This window comes from Leptidea sinapis, chromosome 3 (genome assembly GCF_905404315.1).
Source record: "Leptidea sinapis chromosome 3, ilLepSina1.1, whole genome shotgun sequence".
In the NCBI taxonomy this organism is placed as follows: domain Eukaryota; kingdom Metazoa; phylum Arthropoda; class Insecta; order Lepidoptera; family Pieridae; genus Leptidea; species Leptidea sinapis.
In genome coordinates, this window is record NC_066267.1 from 3,771,898 (window position 1) to 3,798,191 (window position 26,294).

General features: G+C 34.2%; 1 protein-coding gene across 1 annotated transcript; it reads right to left on the reverse strand.

Moving 5' to 3' along the window:
• Window positions 1-1,701: 1,701 nt before the first annotated feature.
• Window positions 1,702-26,294, reverse strand: LOC126979315 (inactive ubiquitin carboxyl-terminal hydrolase MINDY-4B). The gene is made up of 12 exons (XM_050828561.1): window positions 26,291-26,294; window positions 22,029-22,117; window positions 20,900-20,996; window positions 17,086-17,218; window positions 15,529-15,706; window positions 12,008-12,073; window positions 8,992-9,062; window positions 8,113-8,260; window positions 6,995-7,138; window positions 4,706-4,785; window positions 2,244-2,378; window positions 1,702-1,842 (listed from the first exon to the last, which is right to left on the reverse strand). Exons 1-12 carry the CDS (start codon window positions 26,292-26,294, stop codon window positions 1,779-1,781), a joined length of 1,209 nt encoding a protein of 402 aa, XP_050684518.1. The 3' UTR covers window positions 1,702-1,778.

The window sequence follows — 26,294 nt, forward strand, 5'->3', positions numbered from 1 at the left end:
ACGAAAATAGACAAATCATTCAGAGGACAATGTGTCCGTTTTTATGATAAAATCCCTGAAGAAATTTGCAAACTACAATTAAAAAAGTTTAAAATATTTGTTAAACAGAAACTTTTAAAAAAAGCTTATTATACAATTAAAGATTATATAACAGATAAAAGTACATGGGATTGAAGCAATGTAAATAATTTTAAGGTCTGCATACTAACATTTAATTTATAAGCAGTAGGACTGTATTATTCTATTATTTGTATATTTTCTTGACTTCAAAAGTGATGCGGTTATCCTATTTTGAGAAATAAACTATTTGAATTTGAATTTACTATTGTGTTATTGGTGATTAGTGAAGATTACAAATTATCTTTAAATATATAAGAGATTTCCACGTATATAGTCACTTATCACGATGTCTCTGGAACCATTAGAGCTAAATATTTCCCAAAATTCCATCTGCAAGAGTTTTTTTTTATTATGAACAGAACAACGTCTGTCGGGTCAGCTAATTGGTAAATAAAAGGTGGCGATCTATTCTGCACTGCTCTTATCCGATATATTCTGAACTTGACAAGATTGTCAGTCCATCTATCAACACCGCGGCTTCCGGTAAATGGTCGCCATTTAAGGACTTAACTGCCCTAATAGCCATCTATCTGTTGAACTATTTGTCCTGTCAACTTCCACTTCTTTGTCAATCATCTGATCTTTGTCGGTGACTTAGATTCTAAATTCGGAGCATAGCCCTCTGACTGACCATGAGTAATGGGCCATAAGTCATCACTGGCAACACACACTGGCTTAAAACCTTCGTCTACAAACACTGGTGTTTAGGAGGAAGTAAAATCTTCTCGTAGCTTCCCGAACGTTGTCCATCCTATTTGGATTCGACGAGTGACTTCTTTCGTGAAATTGGACCTGCCTAACTGGATTGTTTGTTCAAGATAGATGTACTCGTCGTTGTAGTTGATATATTATAACAATATTTATAAATGTAAATAAGATTTTAATTTCTGTATTAAATTTAAAAATAACATTTGGTATTAAATTCCTATAAAGGTATATATTAAAGTCATACCAGAAAAATCATTTAAGGTTTTTTTAATTCTTTTTTATACTATCCTAGCAATTCCTAGACTTATTTTCATGGTACTTTCACTGGCAGAGTATTCAAGTTTGTATAAGTAACTTGAACTTCTTTCAACTAAACTCCAACTTAACTAAACTAAGTCAAATGGAAGAAGGTGGTAGTACAGAGCCCCCGCTTAGAGGTGAGAGAGTACTTCATGTGAGGCCGAATTTGCGTCACAGTTATGACGTATATAGCGGATATAACTTAGATGGCGGAAAACTTCGTGGGTGGTGATTATTTTTACAAAGAAAATAAACTGAACAGTAGGATGTAAACGAAAGTAGGTACAATAAAAAAGACAACAGGCTATTGTTTTTCAATTCTTACTACGCAAATTGTATTATGTGTTTAAAATTAGTTTTATATATCTAAGAAAGCTTGTGATATTTCGGTTTTACAATGCTTAGATCAATTTTGAATGTACTTGTGTATTTCTCCTATTACCTATACTAATTTATTGCACATATATTATTGGCTATTTGCCATAAACAGCTACATCTACAGTTTTAATTCGACATAACTTCTCTCAAAACGATCCATTAGTAATGGTTTCACTGAGAACTGTTCGATTTTACGCCATTCCAATTACAAAAAAGCTAATGAAGCTTTTAGCAGCTGAACCATCCGACCAATCGTAATTGGATTAACTTGATTAAATTGGTGAATCTCCTGAATAGGGTGCGGCTCCAGTCCAGGTTATTTTTGCATCTTGCCATCTGAAAATGAAATTAGAATTCCGATACTATCATAAAATGCATTTCATTAATACGAAATATTTTGTAATACTATATTGTTATGTATACTATATATTTTTTTATGACAATAAGGGATGAGACGAGCAGGACGTTCAGCTGATAAATGATAAATGATATGCCCTGCCCATTACAATGAAATGTCGGCCAGGATTCTTGAAAAATCCAAACATTCGGAGCGGCACCACAATTGCGCTCGTCACCTTGAGACATAATATCAGTAATGCTTACACATTACGGCTTCATGGCAGATATAGACGCCGTTGTGGTACCCATAATCTAGTCCGCATGCTGTGCAAAGGAGCCTCCTACTGGTGTGGTAACTCGAATTATCATAAGTGTATGGTTGGTATTGATATTCTTACTTGGTATGAATAAGCTTCTCCAAAGGCGTTGCACTGATATCATCATTTCTCAAGTGTCCCAGGTCCTCATGAGCTCGAGTATCCACGTTCAGGATTACATGGCAACCGCCACACGTATAATATTGTATGTCGAACCTGAATAAATTTAAGCAAACATTTACCTTAAGTGGAGAAATTTCTAATTATCTCATTAAGACGCCTTTTTCTGTTGAGAAATAAATCCGCAGTAATATGCAAACATTATTCTGTTTCGGTTTAAAGAACGACGTAGCTAGTGAAATCAAGGGACTCATAGTTTCGAATGCTTTTATTGCATTGCTGACCATAGCCCAAAATCTCACTGCTCGATACTGCAGGTATCTGATTTTATGATACTCTCTCACCATCATTTAAAATTAGTTTTATCAAAAAACATATACCTTTAGAATTGAGCAGTGGGATCTTGTACTAACGGAATCTTGGGGTTTTTCAAGAATTCTGAGCAGTACCTACTGGTGGACTTTTTGCTCATCTTGTCAGTTTTTCTCAAAGTTACTATTGCTTGTGTGTTACCGTTATTCAAAATAAAACAAAAATAAGTAAGAAAAAAATGTAAAATTGAAAGCCAATTCGAAAGATGTAAGTATAATTTATATCAAATCATACACTATCATTGGCGTAGATACAAAACGCGCGAGACGGACGCAAACATGAGGCAATAACATTTTAGCAATGGAAATGTAATTATTTAGCAAAATGTTTAAACGTCAAGTTAGCTACATAATTATGTTAAATTAAAGGGGCACTAACCTGAAATACGACACTCATACTTGGAAACTGTCATAACACCAGGAACAGACATAAACTTATAATGCCTCCTTCTCGGCTAGGTCGAGTTATTAAGTCTTTTTTGGGGCGATGTATATGCTTTTGCAACAAGATCCCAGAAAATGTTCAAAATAAAAGTATTACGTTATTCAAAAGAATTGTAAAAAACCCTATATGTGGTAAAGGTTACAATAACATAAATGACTTTCTTAATGATACCACAGATTGGGAATGGATCGACCGCCCCCAGGCTATTAAATAATAAGATTAATTGTACAATATTACTTTGTAAACATATTTTTTCGATGAAAAAAAATGCCAGGTGAGTTTGTTGCGCCCAATCTTCTCAGGTCTGAGTAATTCGTTTTGAAATGGGTAGCAGTTTTTAACTTTCAATAAGTGATGTCACATCCTAATCTGAATAAAAATATTCAAATTTGATAAGCTGTTATTTGGACAGTGTTTCACTGAAATGTCTACTGTGGTATTGGTACTGGTAGAGCTCCTGTTTCCGCAATTAAGCCACTCAGTTGGGTCCATTTTGAGTGCAGTATTGGCCAGTCATGCCAACCAGTCTAGGTCCTTTCAGAAGTTCATAACTTTCTTGACGTATTCACAGATTTTCACCTGCGACCTTGTATTCACTATGGTTTTTCCCCTTTGGTTGGTTTGGTTGGTTTGGGCGATAGTGCAGGAATCGTTTCTTCTGACTGTCTACAGCCTGAGACATTTATCCATCGGGGGTTGTGTAGGTTGTTGGTGAGAGAGCTTATCCATGAATCATTCAAATGATGAAGGGCAGCGGCACAAGAGGCAATGGGCCAGCCACTTGGGTTTCTAAGCCTTGCCTTGCAAGTTCATCCGCTGCATCATTTCCCAACGAACCGTTGTGTCCATCGATCCATTGCAGAGTTCTCCAGTTGGTAGAAGGAACTCGTTCTAAGGATTGGTGACATTCGTTTATCAGTACTGAGTTATAGGTGTTGCTCCCCAGCGCAGTCAAAACCGCCATACTATCAGATATAATTCTGATATTGTATCCATGTACTTTCCTTCTTAGTACACTTTGTCATTGCGTGGCGTTGTATACAAAGCGCGGTCGAATACAACTGAATGAAAACTCTGCTTATAGACGCGTAGGCAGTGTTTTTCTTAAGACAATTTTTGATCGTGATTGTGAGCCTAGTTGTTTATCATACGTTCATTTATTTAACCATAGATTTAGTTTAGTACCCAAAGCGACAGTTTTGAATGACAAATTTAACATTTTACTATGTACTATCATCACAGAATAGAAATAGTATCACAGAAGAAGTTGCAAGAAACACATTAACACTCTTTTAAATGATTTACAGTTTAAGCTTTATAAAATATTTATATATTCTCTACAAGGTAATGGAGCATAGTACTTACACGTTTCTGTTTACTTGGGGAAGTTTAGTAATAATTAAATAAGTCATAAAAATATTTTAAAGGAGAAAGAAGAGAGAAACAAGTTCGTTTCTTACATCAAACTGTACAAACATTAATTAATTAATGTTTTATTATGAATATTGAAAGAATACCTACATTGCAATATATTTTTTGAGAATTAATTTGAAATATTATGAAGTAGTTACCTTAAGTAAATGATGAATATAATTGATGTATACTACCTTCTCTCGGCGTGATAATTTCTCAGCAATTCCCGGTTCGTGTTGAAAAGTATCCCGTAGTGACCAGAGCAGTTTGTAACCTGCAAGTTTCAATAAATTTTAGTTATCACTCCAGCAAACGCTCTGAAAGTTATAATCCTGGCTTTGCTTGGTGATTGCCCTAATTCTGTGCATTAGCTAAATTCACGAGTACTGTTTTGGTTTGATTCAATTATATCTTTCTTCAAATTCTAAATAATATTGCTAATGCATGGATGTTTGCTTAATAAACGACTAACAGCATCGAAGAAGTAAATTGAAGCTCAATTTACCAGTGGGAGGCTCCTTTGCACAGGATGCCGGCTAGATTATGGGTACCACAACGGCGCCTATTTCTGCCGTGAAACAGTAATATGTAAGCATTATTGTATTTCGGTTTAAAGGGCGCTGCAGCTAGTGAAATTACTGGTAAAATGAGACTTAACATCTTATGTCTCAAGGTGACGAGCGCAATTGTAGTGCCGCTCAGAATTATTGGTTTTTCAAGAATCCTGAAGGGCAATGCGCTGTAATGGGCAGAACGTATAAATTATCTTCAGCTGAAAGTCCTGCTCGTCTCGTCCCTTACTGTCATAAAAAAAGCTTAATGTAAATTCAATGAAGTTTGCTTACAAACAAAACCGGATTGTATCGCTCACGAAAGCCTCTGTTACATCGCACAGTAACACGATATATGTTTCAAATACTTTTATAAAATAAATAATTAAAATTTCTTTCGCCTTTTATTATCTGTTGTTATAGATGCAATGTATTAATGTACACAGAGACACATTTCAGAGGAACATCTCGCTGATATATATGTATTATTACAGGACAATTGAGTCTTACTAATACAGATACCATACGTCCCCGATTGGGTGACCTATTCGAGATAATAATAATGACATGAGGGAATAAAAAATATTTATTGCACTAAAAATAAACTTACAATTTTGACAAATAATAGATATGGCAGCAGAGAATTTATCGCTGTTCAGGTAATATTAAACCGGATGCGTTATAAGTGGTAATTTATTTGTGTGGAAACCATTGACGTACAATAAGCAACTAGTCTCACAATTACGCTCAAGTATTGTCTGAAAGAAAACTCTGCCTTTGCGTCTACAAGGCAGAGTTTTCATTCAGTCATATTTCGTCCGTGCTTTGAACACAACGCCATGCAATTAAAAAGCGTTGAGTGAAAAACTGACCAAATAACAGCATATCCAACCATTAAATGGATGGAGTATCGTATGTAATGTAAATGCGCTTTTAAATTACCAAAATTGTGTAACTTTCTTGAGGTTCTTCATTATTTTTCTTTATCTAAAATACATCGAAAACTAAGAGACAGACGTCTCTTTCTCACATTTCGCGCATCTTATGAGACTTTGAACATTACTACCACTAAATAAGGTGTTAATTTGGATGAATATAAATATATATATATATGAATATGTTATCTGTGAATGTTAAAAGCTAATACGTTTACACAACGCTTCTCGGAGATTTTTGACCACCTTTTAATAGGCGCTTGTTTATAGTACTTCAATGGTGGAGACCCAAGTCATTAGATACCTTATCACGACATCAGTTATCTCGACTGCCGGCAACGAACAGTATCGATTCTGAAAATTTTCCTTTTTTCTTTTATTGTACTAATTGACAGTGCATTATAATTAGAAAAAATTTAAAAAATCAAAGTCACTTTATTCATGTAGGTCACGGAAATGACACTTATGAATGTCAAAAGAATAATTTTCTCATTGAATCTACCGCTACTTTGTAAAGGGTTGTGCTAATGAGAAGAAATAGCAAGAAACTTATTTCCACTCTTTTATTTTATTGTACTGATTCATAGTGCATTATAATTAGTCGTAGAATCAATAAAACAATTTTTGAAAAACAATTTATAATAGCTAATTTTGAGTCGAATACAATCGGAAAACAATTTATATTAACAAATTTTGAGTTGAATACAATCGATACTTCACACTCGTCGAATGATACAGTTCGGTAGTGTTCGTACGCTTCGATACGCGCACACATTCTGTAACTGCCTGAGTCGTTAGTGTTCGCCGTTATGTGAGTGAAGGTTTTGTTTAATTTTAAGTAGTTTTATTAATTTTATAATCATACTAATATATTCTATTAGTGTTAAATCCGTCAAAACAGTCTGACATTCGGTTTTAACTGAAACATACAGACAGCCAAAAATTCCCGTTCCTTTGTGATAAACATGATGAATTTTCTAAATAAACCGTTTCATACCCATATTGGTAATGCGGGCGTCTTCAATCTGGACCCTGGGTACTGGTTGGATACATTATGGCCTATATTACTTGACTCGTCACCATTGTACCACACGAGGAGACCAACTGAACTTCGTGAAAGAATTCCAAATTGAGGCATTGCCTAAACAGAAAAAAATACATTTATATATTATGACGATACTTACAATTTTGACATCTTAATAATTATTTGCTTCTAAATTATAATTGATTGGTGTAACTTACTCAATACTAGCTTTTACATGCGACTTCGTGCGCATACAATAGTATTGTTGGGCAAGATTTTAAATTTTTAATATACTCACTTTGCAAATAATACACTACAAACTACTGTAGATAATACATTTTTGTAAGCTACCAACTATAGAACTTTCATCCCCCTTTTTCACTCCACACATGTCTAAATTGTGAAACCGCTTGGACAAATATTTATTTATTCCTTATACTTAAACAAATGTACAAGAATTCTCTTACATTACTTACAACGAAACTATGGAATGAGCTTTCTTGTGCCCAGGACGATACGAGTACCTTAAAAAACAGCACATACACCTTTCTAAAAGAAAGTCGACGCATCTGTGATTCCGCTGGTGTTGCAAATGCACGTGGGCGGTGGTGATCACTTTAAGATCGGTTTTTTATTTTTTTTATTTTGGAATATTGACACAAAAATAAGCCTAACAACAAGAGTTACAAACGATGATATTATATATTTTTTATGACAAATAAGGGACGGGATAAGCAGGACGTTCAGCTGATGGTAATTGATACGGCCTGCCGTTTACCGTGCCGCTATGGATTCTTGAAAAACCCAAAAATTCTGAGCGGTTCCACAATTGCGCTCTTCTCCTTCGGACATAAGATGTTAAGTCTCATTTGCCCAATAATTTAACTAGCTACGGCGCTCTTCAGACCGAAACACAATAATGGTTACACATTACTGCATCACGGCAGAAATAGGCGCCGTTGTGGTATCCATAATCTAGTCAGCAATCATGCGCAAAGGAGCCTGCCACTGTGGTGGTGATAGCAGCAACTTGTAAAATCTTAAAGTGAAAAATCGCACTAAATATCATTGCTTAGTAAGAGTGAACGCACGTAATGATCTTCATCCCCGACGTACTGGACTCCATTATGTAGATAGGGAGTGGCTCGACCGGTCAGCAGTAGGGTTGTCACGTTCAGAGAGCCTTCCACTTGTGTTGATACTAAGTAACTCAGTTTTCCGTCGAGGTCTTTTCTTATACTGAAACCAACTATTACGTTATCTGGGAACCTTAAACACAATTTGTGTTTTTTGCCTTGATATTATAATGTATATCTGTACATAGCATTCATCGGAATATCTCTGGAACCATTAGGCATAGAGACTTGAAATTTGGTAGGAATATTCCTTTCGCCGCGCCGACTGGAGGTCAGCTAAGAAATTATAAGAGTTGATGTTTTTTATGAACAGAACAACGTGAATTGGGCTAGTTATACCATAAATAAATTGCAAAAAATTACGCAATTTCATGCAATAATATTTTTTTCATTATAAAAATGTAGGAAGACTTGGTTTTAAAATAATATAAAACCACCCCCAATTCTTACGAGTGAAGATAAATTAAAGCATTATAAGAGATTGTTTTTTGAATTATATTATAGTGACTGAGCATAATTGAGTACCTAAATTATGAGGCTATAAATGAGTACAGAAAAACGACTTAAGAAAATTGAAATCTGATGTATTTTTCTCCATTAGCACATTTAAGGAATCCCAAAAATAACAGCCAATTAACAAATGGTAATTGTAATTTAAAATGGAAAAATTAGGAGAAAAGCTCTTAAATGTTAGCTTTTCCCATTTAGCATAAATGATTTTTAGGAAGTTGTAAATTTGTCGGATTATCTCAAGGATTACAGTCGACGGAATGTAGCCATAAATTATAATACAACAATTAAAAGTTTTCGCGTACTTTTTCGTTTTTTACTTACTTCTCGCAGCCCCTTGACAGTATCGCGGCGTACAACAGTAGCAAGGCACCTGCTCCATCTTCTATTTGAAACTAAAACAATTATGGTAAGTTATTACAAAAAAATAATTTAAACATGGCCTAGACACGTGTTTTGTTAAACAGTGACCTAACTATAATAACATACGCGACCTAACAATAACGACGTATAAAATGTAGTTTATCTTTTTTTATTACAAAACAGTACTTAGCTTGAGTTTAACCGAAGTGTACAGGAACAATTATTACAGGAAAGGAACGCAATTTTTGACAGCTGTCATCTATCTGTCACCATTTATTCTACGTCTTCCATGAATATTGATCTATCCGTTAGACATACTTTAGACATGCTTCGATTCGTGTTTAAATATGTGCAATGTCTAAAGATTGTTATACACTAAACAACAGAGAGATACAGATTTGTAATTGAACTTTTTTATAACAAGTGTTCACCACATGTTTAACTTTTTAGTAATAAAACATTTAGAGTTTATTAATGGAAAACAGTTGGCAGGGCACCAAGCTCGAAAGGCACATAGTCGGTGGGGCAGTAGAGTCCTCTAATGGAGACCACGTACCGGAACACGTAGTGATGGTCCCCCATAAGATCGATGATCTGGTTAAGATAGCCAGAATACGTTGGACGAGGTAAGCGCAGGACCGACCTTCGTCGAGATCATAATTCTTCCTCCCCCCCACATTCTCAGGCCGCACCAGAGGAATAACAGGAGCATTTTTTGAAGGTACCCATGTCGTTAAGTCCCGGTAACACCGCATTAGGAAGTTCATTCCACAGCTTAGTAGTACATGGAAGAAAGCTCCTTGAAAACCACACTGTTGAGGACCGCCGTACATCCAGATGGTGGGGATGATATCTTAACTTTTGGCGTGTCGTGCGAAGGTGGAATTCGGCGGCAGGAATCAGGTGAAACAGCTTATAATTTATTTATATTTACTTCAGTATTTTCAGTATTCAGAGCACAGAACAGAAAAACAACTTTTATTCTGTTCCGTGATTCAGAAGATCTTCCGAGTAGACATGTTTCGTAATACGGACGATAAAAATTAGCCCTGTATTGCAATAATATTGGCATTAAATGTGAGTTAATAATTAAAATTGTGTCTGCGTTATGTAGAAACTTTAGTGCATAAATTCTCGATGATTTTTAAAAGGATCATTGAAGTTCAAAGAGATTCACTTCTTCTTTATATATACAGATACAGTATAAATAGTGGACATATGCAAAATTTGCGATGTGTATGTTTTTTTCGCAGTATTAAACTAAAAACATACTTTTCTCTTATATTAATTATAGTCTTAAATATAATTTGTAATATGTATTTATTTTAGTAGTAAAGGTAATAGCATGTTTACTTATATTACAAAGTTTTAGATCACATGTAATCTCGCAAGGATATATTAAATAAGTTATGAAGGATTGCCAAGTATAAGGACAAATCAGCTAAGTAAGCAAAGGTGGTAAAGTTTACGAGTCAATCTCGTTAGAAGTACGACCAGTGTGTATGTACGTTGTTGCTTGATGCAAGTTATATTAACGCTGGACTCAGTAAATTTGGGTTGGTGTCGGATATAAATACTACTTTTATGTTTGGCAAGACCAGATTGTACAATTTATTTATTTAGGACTACTTGACCCGACAGACGTTGTTCTGTATATAATAAATAAAACAATGTTTTTCTTTTATTTTTCAATAATTTTAATTAGTCAATAATATATCATAACATGAAGAATTATTTCGTAAAATATGCTCCCTGTTGTTGTGATGAAATTGTTGCACAGCAGAACTGTCAAACCGTGCGTCAATAAATTCTCTCATAGAAAAATATATGTCCATACAAAACAAATATTGGACGACGGGGGACACATCAAAGGAAAAACAAAATTGTTATTTTTATTTAATTCCGATTACTTTCATATTTATTTACATTTAAAACCTTCCCTGGACTTCCACAAATAATTCAAGACCAAAATTAGCCAAATCAGTCCAGCCGTTCTCGAGTTTTAGCGAGTCTAACGAACAGCAATTCATTTATATATATATATATATATATATATATAGATTACCCACAGAAACTACAACATACATTCCACTATAATTACAACATACTTAAAAAAATGATAATTGCGATTCTACTTACAGGCAATCAGACATGCATGAAACATAATTTTATGACTATTGTTTGTCGGCTATAAGGTAATAACGAATTATATAAATCTAAAAAATATATTACAACTACTTCTACACAAATAAGCAGAAAAATTATTAAGAACAAATTTAAATTAAATTAGTAATTAAAAAAAAAATTTTTTTGACGTTGATTGTCGGCTAAATACTAATAACGTATAAAATAAATCTAAAACTTCACGAACTTTAAAATTTACTTCTTAGAATAATAATATTTGCAAAAGCTTTATTTTGTGAAGTGAACATAACTTTTTCTGCCCACTTTTATTTATTACCTACATTGATCAATTACATTGATTGATACAAGAGATTGTAGGCGGTGTTGATCACTTAACAACAGGTGACCCGTACGCTCGTTTGTCCTCCTATTCCATAAAAAAAAAAACATATATTGCTATTAGTAAGTAACCACTATGTGAGGACTCACAAAGTTGGAGCAGAAATTGCACTATCACCTTAAGTCTGTCAGTAAATAGATAAGTGTGGGAATAATGTCAATGATTTGCCAGCGGCTGATAATATTATCATACTATAGGCTTTACCAATTTAAAAAAGAAACTGTCTATATAAATTAATTTTATTCATCCGCGGACAGTTGGCTTATTTAGAAAGAGCGCTGAGTCGTATCCCTAGAATCACGCGTTCGTATCTCGCATCGTGTAATCGATAAATAATGGTATAAATTAAATTTGTATTTTTATCCACAGAAGTAAACGAGATCACTTAAAAATAAAAAATAAATATAAATGTATTTTAAACGCTATTTGTACAATATCAAAATATTATCTTACCAAATATAGATATCGTTTGATAAATATTTGTAAATCCTCCAAATTGCTGAACTCGAACAAATGCAGCTATGAAAATAATATTAGTAATTAGTAAAATTTATAAAAAAAAATGCTACAAGAATGTTTTAGCTCATATTGTTAGGACTGAATTATATCATAGTAGATTAAAATTTCGATTGGAAAGTCTGTTGTTTCAAAAAACAGGCTGAGGCTTTACACCAATTAACTTTGGCAATAATAAACATTTAAATAAAACACTTTTAATTGATTAAAACGCGTGTAATTGTAACTGTGTTTTTAAATACATTTTTGTGTAAAAGTTACATTTTTATTTAAGTTAACCCGACGTTTCAAGACCTTTCCAGATCTCGTTTTCAGTTCAGCGCCGTTTATTGCCTCGGCAAAATTTTCTGACAGTGTCTTCTTCTTTTTTGGTAATGTGTAGTTATGGGTTTCAATTTAGAGATTATTGGATCCCAGGTGTTAGTTTTTGACCGTCTTCTCTATTAAAATTTGGATGTTTTTTAATTTCTATGGCTTCACGTCTAGAAATCTATTCTCTTTTACCAAAACTTTTGGTTTGTCAAACCACTTGTAGTGATTAGAACGGTCTGTTATGTGTTCACATACAGCTGACTTAGAGTGACGTCTGTGTTTAATATGCGCAATGTAACTTTTACGCAAAAATCTAATGTAAAAATACAGTTACAATTACACGCGTTACAATCTTTTAAAAGTGTTTTATTTAAATGTGTAACACTCGCGTTAATCAAAGAAAATACTGTTGCGTAGCAACCCTTCGAAGTATATGACGAGAGTTGTCAAACTTCAATTTCAACAGCTCCGTCAGCAATACTTGTAGCTCAGCGGAAAAGTGTTAACTTAGACGCTATAGACCCGGGTTCGATACACCTACCAGTGTATGGATTTTTTTGGGTTTTGTAAAGTTTAAAGGAAATTTCTAGTAAGTTCAGGATCAAATCGAACAGAAAAAAAGGGATGGAAAATGTGTAAGCAGGATAAAAATAGTTAAAAGAATTTTCTAGTACAATTTAAATTTAAAGATGGAATGGGAGAATCATTTTGAAAATAGAACGGATCCGGGGGTATATAAGCCGTACTAAGCGTGGCCTACGGCAGTTCTAGTTCTGACTCGAAAGTGTAAAGAAGAAGAAGAAGAAAAGAAGAAGTAGTGAAAAGTGGAAGTGTTACAAGAAGAAGATAGAAAAGACTTAGTGTTCGGTGAGGTGTGACGCGTTGAAGGTACCGCCCGCGCCACCCACAAGAGGAACAGCGGCAGACCGGCGAAGTGCAAGTTCAGAAAAAGTGAACCCCAAATAAAGGCTCGTTCCTATAAGCGGAGTATTATTTCCAATCACTGACTCACTCTCGTGTCAATACTAATTACAAACATGTTAAAGTACCGGCTAAGCAAAATGTTTTGCACCATTCAACAAATTTTAGATGATGTCATAACTTTAACTGTTTACCGTAATCGTCCAATCTTTGCTGATTTAATCTGTCAAGTCTCAAATATTCAATATTGACTTGATATTTCACTTTTTACAACTTTAACTATTTCAAAATATACGATGGTGCAACATATCCCGCAGTCTATGTTAAAGTCAGCGTTACTGTTAACGTTAAATTTTACTTAAACCTTAACTTTATAGCTAATATTATGATGCAACCCAAACTTAGCGATAATTTGACATTATTAAACAGTATAATTTAATATCTAGTTTCAAAAATAAATAGATTTATGTAGAGCTACGAAAAAATTACTATTGGGTTAGTTTGGTGAACTCGTGTTCATTTAATAAGATAAAAATATAGCAGAAAATGTCTGCAATATATAGCAGCTCCTTTAAATATTTCATTTGAGTATAATATTATACTCAATCCACAAGAGGCGAGAGTAGTTAAACAAGTATGGTTAATTAAAAATTTCAAAGATAAATGCATTATGAGAAAATATTGTGGTTGAATTAAAAATTAGTTTGCACAAATTCTTGTTGCTAAACAAAAAGTTATACGAGCAACATGAACTCGAGAACGTTCGCTTAATAATTCCAAAATTATAAAAGGAAAAGTTTAAACCTTCATACTTTGTACGAGGAACATCATGAATTTATCTTCCTTATCTTTATTGGCCGTTTTATATAAAGCATTACCACGCTGTAGAAATATTCTTTTTGGAAGGGAGATTTAACGAGGTTTACGGTCAACTACTCTAAGCATTTTTAACGCATTAACTGTTTCTTTTTTTTACTTTCACGCATTTACTACAATATACATACTTAACTACAAAGCCACATAGCACAACACAAGCTCACATAAAACACAAGAGACATTCAATTAATTTAAGAATGATATCTGTTATGTCGCCAAATATATTGCCAATTTTTTTACATAATTTTGTTGTAGCGACAATGTTAATACATACTTTGTCTGATTTTCGGCTTTATTAAGCCGCTGACATACAGACAGACGACAGAGTCTTAGTAATAGGGTTTCCGTTGGTTTCTCTTTGGGTTTGAAACCATAGAAATAATAGATTCTTAGTTAGTATGATGTTAAGGATAAATTTAAGAACTTATTTAATTTATACGTCGAGATAGAGTCTCTTGCTGTTAGACAACCGATAAAAATAGGCCAGGAATATAAGTTGAGTGTACGTGACAAGATACGTCTTGCAGTGGCGATTTGTATGAAAATTTGTGTTAAGTTTGTGAAAGTTTGCGTGAATTGCTCAAAATAGAGGTTCATTCTAAGCTCAATTTTTTTCGACGTTTTTGTTGTTTTCACAGCTGTCATAGTCTATCTAGATAATGATCTAAGCTTAAGAAGCTACTCGTGTAAGTCATTAATTATTTGACGTTTGAGTATTGGATCACTTTACATATTATTACTTTAATTATTGTAATAGAAATGATGAGTGATAAACAATGATAAATGATTTGTAAGCAGTGATGACAATTAGTTTCCTGTCACTTCTTCTGATTAAAGCTCCACCTTTTCCGAAGTGGTAAAAAGAAAACAAAACTTTTGACATTCTTAAGTGTCACTTCCTTGACCTTTTTTTATGCCAGTAAGGGACAAGACTAGCAGGACGTTCAGCCGATGGTTATTGATACGCCTTGCCCACTACAATGCAGTGCCGCTCAGGATTCTTGAAAAGCTTCAAGAAATCTCAAGAAAAATTCTTCAAGAAAACCCGAAAATTCTGAGTGGCACTCGTCACCTTGAGACATAAGATGTTAAGTCTCATTTGTCCGGTAATTTGACTAGCTACGGCACCCATCAGACCAAAACACAGTAATGTTTACACATTACTGCTTCATGGCAGAAATACCCATAAGCTTGCCGGAATCCTGTGCAACAGAGCCTATAATATAAATAAGGTGATTTTGATTTGGATTTTAATTTTATGCTATAAATAAGCTCTGTCGTAGTAATTTTACGTGGAAAGATAAAGTATGGGTTAACATAAAACGAATAACTTAAAAAAATAAGCATACCTTTTCTGTAACGCCGTCTTGATAATAATTGGACCCATGCTGAACATATATTTTATCAGTTGGCAAGGCCACGATTGCTTTCGGCTCTGTTTGACCTTGCCCGCCACATCTCCAGATGATATCACTGCAAGATCTCCAGAGAGCTTCCTCTTGCCGCTCTTCTGAAGGACGCAAGTAGCTGAAATACCACTTTATTCGATGCAAATTTATAAGACTGTAGTGTCATTGAGAGTTCAGTGCATAAATAGTGTGTTCCCCTTTTATTTAAAGGATTCATAGAGTTTTCCTAAATACGACTTAAGCAGTTAATTATTTTTAAATGATATCTCTCACTTCTGTGATGACGTGTATTAATTTATGTATCACTTAAAAATAACAGATTATTTTATATTGGTTGCGTCAACCTTAACTGGCCTGGTGGCAATAAGTGCCAAGCAGACATGTTATGCCTGCTTAAAAAAATGTGTTTCTAAAACGCTTGCCACTTATCAAATTATCAAATATTTCATATTTAAGAATAAATCGTATATATAGAAATTATCGTATATTCGATGCATCAACCTATTGCTTGAATTCATTGTTTGTGCAAGGATGCTTCGTGAACATGATGGTCGTGATTACTGTCATACTTAGTAGTCGCATCAAACAAATACAATGATTTATGCATAACTAATGCATTACTATACTGTCGACCAGGCACCACAAGTAGCACATGGACCAGCCATCGTTCCTGTCGCACATATTTGAACGAACATAATATTGTGAAGCTGTGCGCATATTTAATATTAACGCTTAGGTACTTCTACCCTTGTATTCATTTTATGGCGCGATTATTGTTCAATGCTGTACCTATAGATAACCATTATATCTTAGAAATAATGATCTTTGAAAAGTATTTAATGTAAACTATAATGGACGACCGCCGATAGCCGAGTGGTTCAGGAATCAGGTTAAACAGCTCTTCGGAACACTCCCCATGATAAATGCGGTAGAAGACACACAATGAAGCGACGTCTCTCCGCAACGCCAAGTGATCCAGCCGTTCACAGAGCACTGGGTCCCCGATAATTCGAGCTGCTCTGCGTTGCACGCGGTCAAATGGATCGAGCTGATACTGGGGTGCGCCAGACCAGAGATGACAACAATACTCCATGTGTGGCCGGACCTGCGCTTTGTACAGCGCTAGAATGTGGGCCGGCTTGAAGTATTGCCGTGCTCTATTGATGACGCCCAGCTTCTTCGAAGCCAATTTGGCTTTGCCCTCCAGATGGCCACGGAATTGGCAATCGCTCGAGATTTCAAGACCCAGTATTCCGATACTAGGCGAGGCTTTAAGGGAAGTGTTGTCGAAGAGCGGTGATGTTTGTTTCTGAGTCATGGATGTTTCAATGTATTTATGTATGTTTAAGTAAGTATTTTGTATTAAATATATCGTTGTCTTGCAACCCATAACACAGGCTATATATGCCTAATTTGGGGCAAAATAATTTGTGTAAAAAGTTTGTCAATATTCTAAATATTCTAAAATATGCAGCTTATATTAAACGATATGATTACCTGTCGGGTGGTTCACTCGACTTATTATCCTTCGTGACAGGCCGGGAATCGAACAGGAGCCATTTGATGATGTGAGCTTGGAGGCCTGATAGCAGGGATCTGGTTCCATTACGAGATGCTGACAAGCCGAATCCTAATTAAAAAATTTGTAACATAAAATTACGGATTATAATTTATGATAATGTTTAGATTGAATACAGAAAGTTAAAAGTAGTTCTTAACAATTTAGTCCATTAAGGGATCATAACTGTTTTTGAAAAATCGTCTAACATGTCTGATGATCTAGTGATGGTAATGAACGAATGCCTTATTAGACTTTGATCCATGATAAGTGTAAATTTTTATTTCAAAGTCAAAGTCAAAATATCTTTATTCATTGAAATCATATTTGATCATTTTGAATCGCCAATTTTTGGTTTCTTATAATAATAAGAGCTACATAATGTAGTAAGTAAAAATAATAAATTACTCTAAAAAATTGCTATGTTTTGTTTTATTAAAACAGAGTTAGAGCAAATTAATTGCCAAGAATCTTTATCATCTAAGTAATCCGTTATTTTATATTAAGCTTCCTTATAAAGATTTCGTCTAATTGAATTTTTAAATTTGTTTACTGGCATATATATAAGCATATCCCTTGGGAGTTTATTATAAAAGTGCATACATTGCCCTTTAAATAAGTTTTCAACTTTATGGAGCCTGGTAGTTGTAACAGCGAGTTTATCTTTATTCCTACTATTAAACTTAAGACTATAGCTATTTTTCTAAACAAGTTAATATTCCTGTGCACATATAACATATTTCCATAAAAATATTGACAAGTGACGGTCTTATTATTATTATACTTATCTCTTTTAATTTTTCACGGAGTGATTCTTTGGGACCCATATTGTAAATTGCACGACCAGCGGATTGTAATAGAATTCTGAACACGCTGTGACCATAGCTACTATTGTATGCATAGATGAGGGTTTGTTCCCTGACCTCATAAAATACAGTAAAGTTATACCTTTGTTTAAATCGGGCAGTTCTTTTGACCTTGCTAATTTCAGACCTATTTCAGTGCTGCCTGTTTTTAGTAAAATTTTTGAAAAACTTTTGCTTCACCAGCTAATAATCCATTTTTGTAAATTAATGAACAAAAATCAATTTGGTTTCACTAGGGGCTTATCAACAATTAATACAGGTACTAGACTTATTGAGCACATCTTTGACGCCTGGGAAGAGTGACATGATGCTTTGGGCATTTTTTGTGTTTTGTCCAAAGCATTTGACTGCGTCTACCATGAAACTTTACTCCTAAAACTAAAGCATTATGGAGTGACAAATAGAGCCCTAAATCTGTTAAAATCATATTTAAGCGAAAGAGTTCAGATAGTCAATGTAAATGGCAAACGGTCTTCGGGTAAACCTGTGAGAATAGGTGTTCCACAGGGTTTTATTCTCGGTCCTTGCTTGTTTCTTATGATGCTTCACTTATTTTTAAAGTGAAGCGACGTGTAGATATTGATGAAGAGGTAAACAATGCACTCTCAAAGATAGTGCGTTGGTTTGAAACGAATAATCTGCACTTAAACAGTAAAAAAACAGAGTGTTTACGGTTCATTACACCAAACACAGCGGAGGTACAAACCAGCGTACTTATAAATGACCAGAGATTGGAACTTGTGGATACTACGGTCTTCTTGGGTATCACGTTAGATAAAAAGCTTCAGTGGGGTCCACATATTGCCCATCTATTAGATAGACTCAGCTCTGCGGCATATGCAGTTAGAAAGATTAGAGAGTACACGAATGTTGCGACTGCTAGATTAGTGTACTTCAGTTATTTTCACAGCATCATGACGGTATTTTACTATGGGGTCATGCTGCTGACATTGTTATAGTGTTTGCTCTGCAAAAGAGAGCTGTTCGTGCTATATATCAGCTTGGTAATAGACAGTCTCTCAAAGAAAAATTTAAAGAAATAAATACTATGACTGTTCATTGTCAGTACATTTATGAAAATTTAATGAACGTTCACAAAAATAGTCACCTTTTTGCTCTTAATAGTGATTTTCATTATTATAACACTAGAAATAAGGGATTGCTTGTAACTAATTCTAGTAGGCTTCATAAGGTACATAATAGCTTTAAGGGTAAATGTATACACTTCTATAATAAAGTCCTAGCCACTATTCAGGCATTATCCATAAATAAATTTAAAGTTTTATAAAAAAATGGCTCAGTCGTAAATCCTATTACTCCACTGCTGAACATCTAAATGATCGGACAGCCTGGGACTAGATTGCGATTTTTTATAGCGATAGAAATGACTGTACAATATTGTATATTATTATTGAAAAGAGCGCAAAAAGAAAGAATGCTGGGAGAGTTTCTTGCGCCGCTTCTTCTCTCTTCGAGCGCCATATGTTTCCGAAGCGGTAGTAGTATCTAGTAGTTATTAGAAATGACATCTAAAAGAATTGTAAAGGAATCAATTTTGAGATAATAAATGCCTTTTATGCCTTTTTATTGGCAGGAGATCTCCTGGGACTTCTCTGAGTATGGGGGTACCACATGGGTCTATTCTCGGACCACTCCTGTTTCTTTGTATATAAATGATCTTCCTAATCTTATAGAGAAAAACATAAGGTATTGTTTGCGGAAAACACTTCATTGGTTTTCAAAGTGAAAGGAAACCAAGCTATGTATGACGAAGTGAACGATATTCTAGCTGACATCGTGTACTGGCTTAGCGCTAATAACCTATTGTTAAATAGCAAGAAAACTAAATATATTAAATTTACCGTACCAAATGACAAAAATGTAGATGCAAGTATTTTGTTAAACGGTTATAGAACCGGTGGAATCTTCTATATTTCTTGGCATAACTCTAGATTCCAAATTACAATGGGGCCCCCATATTGAAGGATTGGCGAACAGACTTAGTTCTGCAGCATACGCGGTTAAAAAGATTAGACAATTAATTGACATAGTTATGGCGCGACTAGTTTACTTTAGTTATTTCCATAGTATTATGTCCTGTGGTATATTGCTATGTGGCAACGCTGCCAATATAAATACAATATTTGTGCTGCAGAAGAAGAATACTCGCGCTATTTATAACCTAGGTCCTAGAGAGCATCATTGAGAGCAAAATTCAAAGAAATTAACATCTTGACTCATGCTTCTCAATAAATTCTTGATAATGTAATGTATGTTCATAGGCACAGAAGTAAATTTGCTAGAAACTGTCATAACCATAATGTTAACACCAGGAACAGACATTAAATTATAATGCCTACTACTCGGCTAAGTCAAGTTAGTAAGTCCTTTGTTTGTAGTATGGCTTGATGAGACAGCTCATGGTCGCTCTGAGGGCAACGAAGAGGGCTATGCTCGGAGTTTCCCAAGTTTGTGAGGTCGAATCAGAAATGAGGAGATCCGTAGGAGAACCAAAGTCACTAATATAGCCCTGATGTTTGCGAAACTGAATTGGCAGTGGGTAGGGCACGTAGATCGACCAACAGATGGCCAGTGGAGTAGTAAAGTCCTCCCATGGCGACCACGTACTGGTAGACGCAGTGTTAGTAGACCGACAGGTAGTACAAGATGGACTGACGATCTGGTCAAGATCGCCGCAATATATTGAATCGTACGATCGACCGTTGCGGAGATCCTTGGGGGAGGCCTTTGTCGAGCAGTATTCCAGCTGATGATGATGAAACTTTGTCCGGAACAGTATATAATTTGTTTATAGGCAGTAGAGATTTAGCTGGTAAAAGTAAAGAATTAAAAATAATAAAAAAAATCACCAGGAATATACATATACCTAGGAGTTGGTCAGCCGGTCGCATCGCAAGTGGTGATAGAATCCATTCCCCGCGAGGTGGACACGACGATGTCCCAAATGCTGTGATCCGAAGTTCCTGTAAAATATAATAATTTACCACGTTTGCAAATGATTACTTATAATTTTTAATGGCTTGAAAGGAGTGCACCAGCGGTAGATATATTTTGTGGTTTTTATTTATTTACTTATTTAAGGTATTAAACTTAACTATACCACTTGTTAAATAACTATATTAATGGTCCTAATGGTGAGTATACGGATCTCTACTATTGATTGGTTATAATGGTTAAAATGGTTACTGGGACCGGCCTGATCAATGGTTAAACGCGTAGTGCCTAACCGAAGGCACCATCATGGTTATAAATAATTAACATTATCTACTAAGCAATATTTGAAATAATATAATGCTGTTCGATGGATTTACTTGGAACATGTCTGATAGTCTTTGTGATATACATGTAAGTAATAAGACTTATTCAATAACACAGGATTAATAAATAGAACGACAGAATTCTAAGCATAACTGCACTTTGTGACTTGAATGAGATCAACCTAGGTCTTAGATCACCCAATGGTGAATGATCTGACGAAAACGACCTAGACTACATTCATCAATTTAAGTCGGAAATTACAAATGCTCCACTAAAATAAGGGTTGAGACGAGCGGGACGTTCAGCTCATGGTAATTGATACGCCCTGCCCATTACAATGCAGAGCCACTCAGGATTCTTGAAATACCCAAAAATCCTTAGCGCCACTACAATTGCGCTCGTCACCTTGGGACATAAGATGATAAGTCTCATTTGCCCAGTTATTTCATTAGCTACGGCGCCCTTCAGACCGAAACACAATAATGCTTACACATGACTGCTTCGCGGCAGAAATAGGTGCTGTTGTGGTACCCACTCATCTAGCCGGCTTTCTGTACAATGGAGCCTCCCACTGGTAAAATGTCTGCGCCGTACGTGTCTGTATGTACATGTATATTATGTTACAATATATGCTCCACCCTGCACTGCGTAGACCTGCGTAGTCTCCGTCTCAGCATACGCGTAGCCAAAGCGATCTGTCCAGTTTGCTCTTCTTCTCATAATGACGACGGACTTACCATAGCTAACTCTTCAGTAATAGGCTTTCCGCCTACAACAGCTGGCTTTGCACCCGCTTGCATTCGACTTCTTGCGTATATTACACGTTCTGTGGATAAATTCAAATTTAGTTTTTAATTCATGATAAAAGTTAACTTTTTAACCGACTTCAAAAATGGAGAAGGTTCTCAATTTGTCGGTTTGTTTTTTTTGTTAGATTAATTGATTAGATTGTATAGATCTCGCAATTATTTTTATACTTTTTAGTGCATATTTATATCTATTGTTTGGGAGTAGTGTTTTTGAAGTCGGTTGTTTTTGGTATTTTTTTTTATTTATTGTTCCAAATATACAAGAAACACTAGAGAACAAAATAAACCATCCTCGTGAAGCTTAAGTGTTTATGTAAGGAATAGCGATTTCACTTATTTTTAACTTAAAATGTTTTTTATATTATTTAATAATTATTATTTTAAAAATATCAAATTAATAAAATATTATTACTGAATCAAATAGCAAAGCGTGGACGAAGCAAAATAAAAACAAAGAAAAACAATAAACTAACTTTATTAACTACACGAAATAGATTTTCAACGAGTATTATATGTGATATCTAATTTATTTTTAAACATTGATAATTTAATTAGAATTTATCTGTAACGTTTATTATATCGGATACAAATAAGACTGATATTCCATTAGATTTGATTGTTTCTAAAATGCTTGGTAAAAATTAAATTCAAGTTTTTGAAGCTCATGCAAATTAACAAGTATTAAATTATGTACAAATCAAAATATCAAACCATAAAACTCTTCTTGATAAGTACCGAGAACATGTTTTCTCAGCATTGTTTGCTACCATTGAATACTAAATGAAAACAAAAAGTTTAATGACACTCATGATTTTAATTAATTACTAAGAAATATTATATATTGTGGACAGACAGAAGTACTTTTAATGAAATCCCTTATGTTTTCATACTTGTTAAAATAATAAACACCCATACATGGTTATAAATTTTGGTAATTCATAGACATATTTAACTTCTTAAAATAGATTCTTAAATTATTTCTGTGGTCGGAATATTTTTTTATTTCTTATAAAAGATGGGTTTATATGTTAATCAGTTTATTTTAATTTCAACTTCTGTATTAATTTTACAATTTAATAAATTGACTGTAATTCAATTTGAGTGTAAATAAAATATTATATATTGGTCTCGAATACATAATTAAAGTACTTCATATTGCATATACAGATAATAAAACTCAAATCAAAATTGAGTATTATTTGAGTAAAAATAAAAATTTGGTCTCCAACACACAATCAAAATACAAAATGCCTTCTTAAATCTGTCGAGAGCGTTGTCTGGTAAATAAAAATATTTAAATTAGTGAATTCCTAAAACACACGATTTCTAAACATCTTAGTTCACAAACTGTTAAACTCACACTGAATACTCCTTATTGAAAGTATCGTGCGAAATTGATTTTAAATAGAACGATTCAATTCTGTTCGTATGCGAGGGGATGTGTGAACTGCATGAGTAATTGATGCCGCGTTGCATTTCCAACATTAGCTTCCGTGGAAATTGTCTTCAGACACGTCATTTTAAATAGAACTTTCCAGATTTACTTCCTTTTCAATCACAGTGATTGAAATGTATTTTGAGGTTATATGTTAGTAACATAGGCGAAGGTTTTTCTTTGGAAAGTTGGAAATGGGCTGTAACTATTATTGATTTTGATTGATGATATCTACAATGTACGTAGGTCACACTAAAAGTTTTGCGTAACTTAAAAAAACAACATGTTATAATCAAATTTTTATTTTTATTGCTTTTTAATTTTTTTTTTCATGCGATCTAACCATTTTTTAAAACAGGAGGACCACAGATCTGAAGGCATGTTTTCTACGTGCTGATTCGAAATTGGTAAAAGTATAACCTCTCATCAATCATTGATTTTGGGGAAAATATAGAAATTACAGTGTGCTAGGTCGGGGTTATGTGCAGGATTGGTGATGAGTTGAAATTTTTCGGAAGCTAAAAGTTACTAAGTTTTGTGGGCTGTGTTGAAGCGTTGTCATTATGTGGGAGAACGCGGTTTTTTGGTCGTCTTTCACGGTGGTCAAGCAAGGTGCTTCTCTCAAAAAGCAATTTGAAGACGAGCGGCACAGTCTTGCGGAGAGAGAGAATTTTTAAAGTAATAAAAAATCATCGCTCTAAAATATTTTCGACTTAATTCCATTTTCGTTGCGTACGTAAAGCTTCGATGTGTGACAAAAAACAATTGACAAATGATTTCCCGCCAATTCTTTTTTTATTACTAAGAAGGTGCAGCGCTTCAAAAAATATAACATTCGAGATTCAAATAGTTTCGATTAGCTAGAAGGGCATAATTTTTGTGTGACCCATGTATAAACTAATCGTTGACTGTTTTTTCTTTCTTTAAAAGGAGGCTGCAACACCCTTTTTGAAATTAAAGTTTATTTTACTCAACTCCACGCATTAAGTGCGCCTATTTGGCGTGCAAACAGCTCTAAGGTATTTTTAAGTCGACCATTCTGACCCAGTTTATCAAATTCCACGCACAAAAACTGAGTTTTTGCAAGTGTGTATAGGTTTACTGTTTAAAAGACGGTCGAAAAAGCACACATATGAATTTGAAAATTAAAACAATTTCGTACATGATGGAGTTAGAACCGTTCTAAAGGAATAACTTTAAGTAATAACCATAACATAAGATCATTTCATTGTCTGTTTGTACGTGCTGAAAAACCCATCTCAAGAACGTCTGTTAAAATATTGAAGTCAATATTTGAAGCTGTTATGCCGTAGTGCCATTAAAGGAAATATTTGCATTTCGCAGGAAAATAAATTAATTAGTATTTGTTTTCCTGCGAAATGCAAATATTTGTAAATTAAATTATTATAATTATTATTAAAATATAATAATTATGTAAATTAATTAGTTCTCATAAATTAATCCTCATTGATCTAGATTCATAAAATTTGGCGAGCAAGTGCAGTTTGATGTACAATTATTACTGTTTATAATTTATAGTTTTAATAAGACTCTGTTCCTGTTATTTATCAGTTGGTAACTCTTGCTGTAGGAGATAGACGTGTACCACTCAATATGGCGTACGGCAAGAACAGTAACGTTCCCGTGAACTTTTTTGTAAACCTTTGCATAGGGTTTTCAAATCTATCTGTTCAAAACTAAACCTACATTATTCGCCTTCATTATATTATAAGTTCAAAGGAAAATAGCACTTCCTAAAACCAGAAATCGAATGAGGCGTGTGGATTTTGTTATTAAGTCGATCGACTTACTTGGTATTTCATGATGTATGCCTAAATTAAGTCCATTGACATACGGCCGTTCCCAATATTCAGTCTATCTCCGGTTGTGGCCTACTTGAGATAAAAAATCGTAGCTATCGTTGACTTTTCTGTCCCAATAATCTTATCAACGGTAACTCACCTTATCCGTACACACTGTCTGTCAATGGGAAGACGTATAGCTTACAAGCGATAGAAGCTTGTATGGAAATTACAATTCACGCGTCACGGGACAGTTTCAGATTATTGACAGCTAATTACTGACAGTGGAAGGTAGTAATTTATCTCTCTCTGTAGATAGTATATTGGGAACGGCCGTTACTCGATACGCAAGGGGATAAGGCTTTTTATTGTTAAATCTACCGAAATTCTTGTTAATGTTAATGAAAAGCAATCAACTACACCAATAAAAATATTTGACATTAAGAATTAAAAACAAATATATACACTACGATTAAGAATCTGTGCTTTGTTTATCCTAAAACATAGTATTTTTTGATTTATGCGAGTGTTACAACACATTTAAATAAAACGCTTTGAATGGATTTAAACGCGTGTAATTATTTTTGCATTTTTCCCCTGGGTCCCCCTATAAACGACATCTGGAAAGGTCTTGAAACGTAGCTAAAATAAAAATAAAAATCTAACTTTTACACAAGAACCTAATGAAAAAACACAGTTACTATTACACGCGTTTTAGTTATTTAAAAGTGTTATATTAAAATATCCTAAAACACACAATATTTTTAGATTTTCTCTAGCTAATAACTTATTTTAAAATCAACGACTATGAAGTAAGTCTTACAAGATTAGTAATCAGAAAAAGCATTTCCAATAAGGTCTTGTCAGGTGCTCTTAAAATGTACTCAAAGTGGGTTGCAAAACTATAACCTTAACCTTAATAACGTAGCAGTTCTTTGAAACGCAATACATACCCAT

Coding starts and splice junctions, on each gene's coding strand:
- LOC126979315 (XM_050828561.1), bottom strand. Junction 8,261..8,991: donor CTGTCAAGGGGCTGCGAGAA/GTAAGTAAAAAA, acceptor AGTTGGTTTCAG/TATAAGAAAAGACCTCGACG. Junction 2,379..4,705: donor AATTATCACGCCGAGAGAAG/GTAGTATACATC, acceptor AAATTTATTCAG/GTTCGACATACAATATTATA.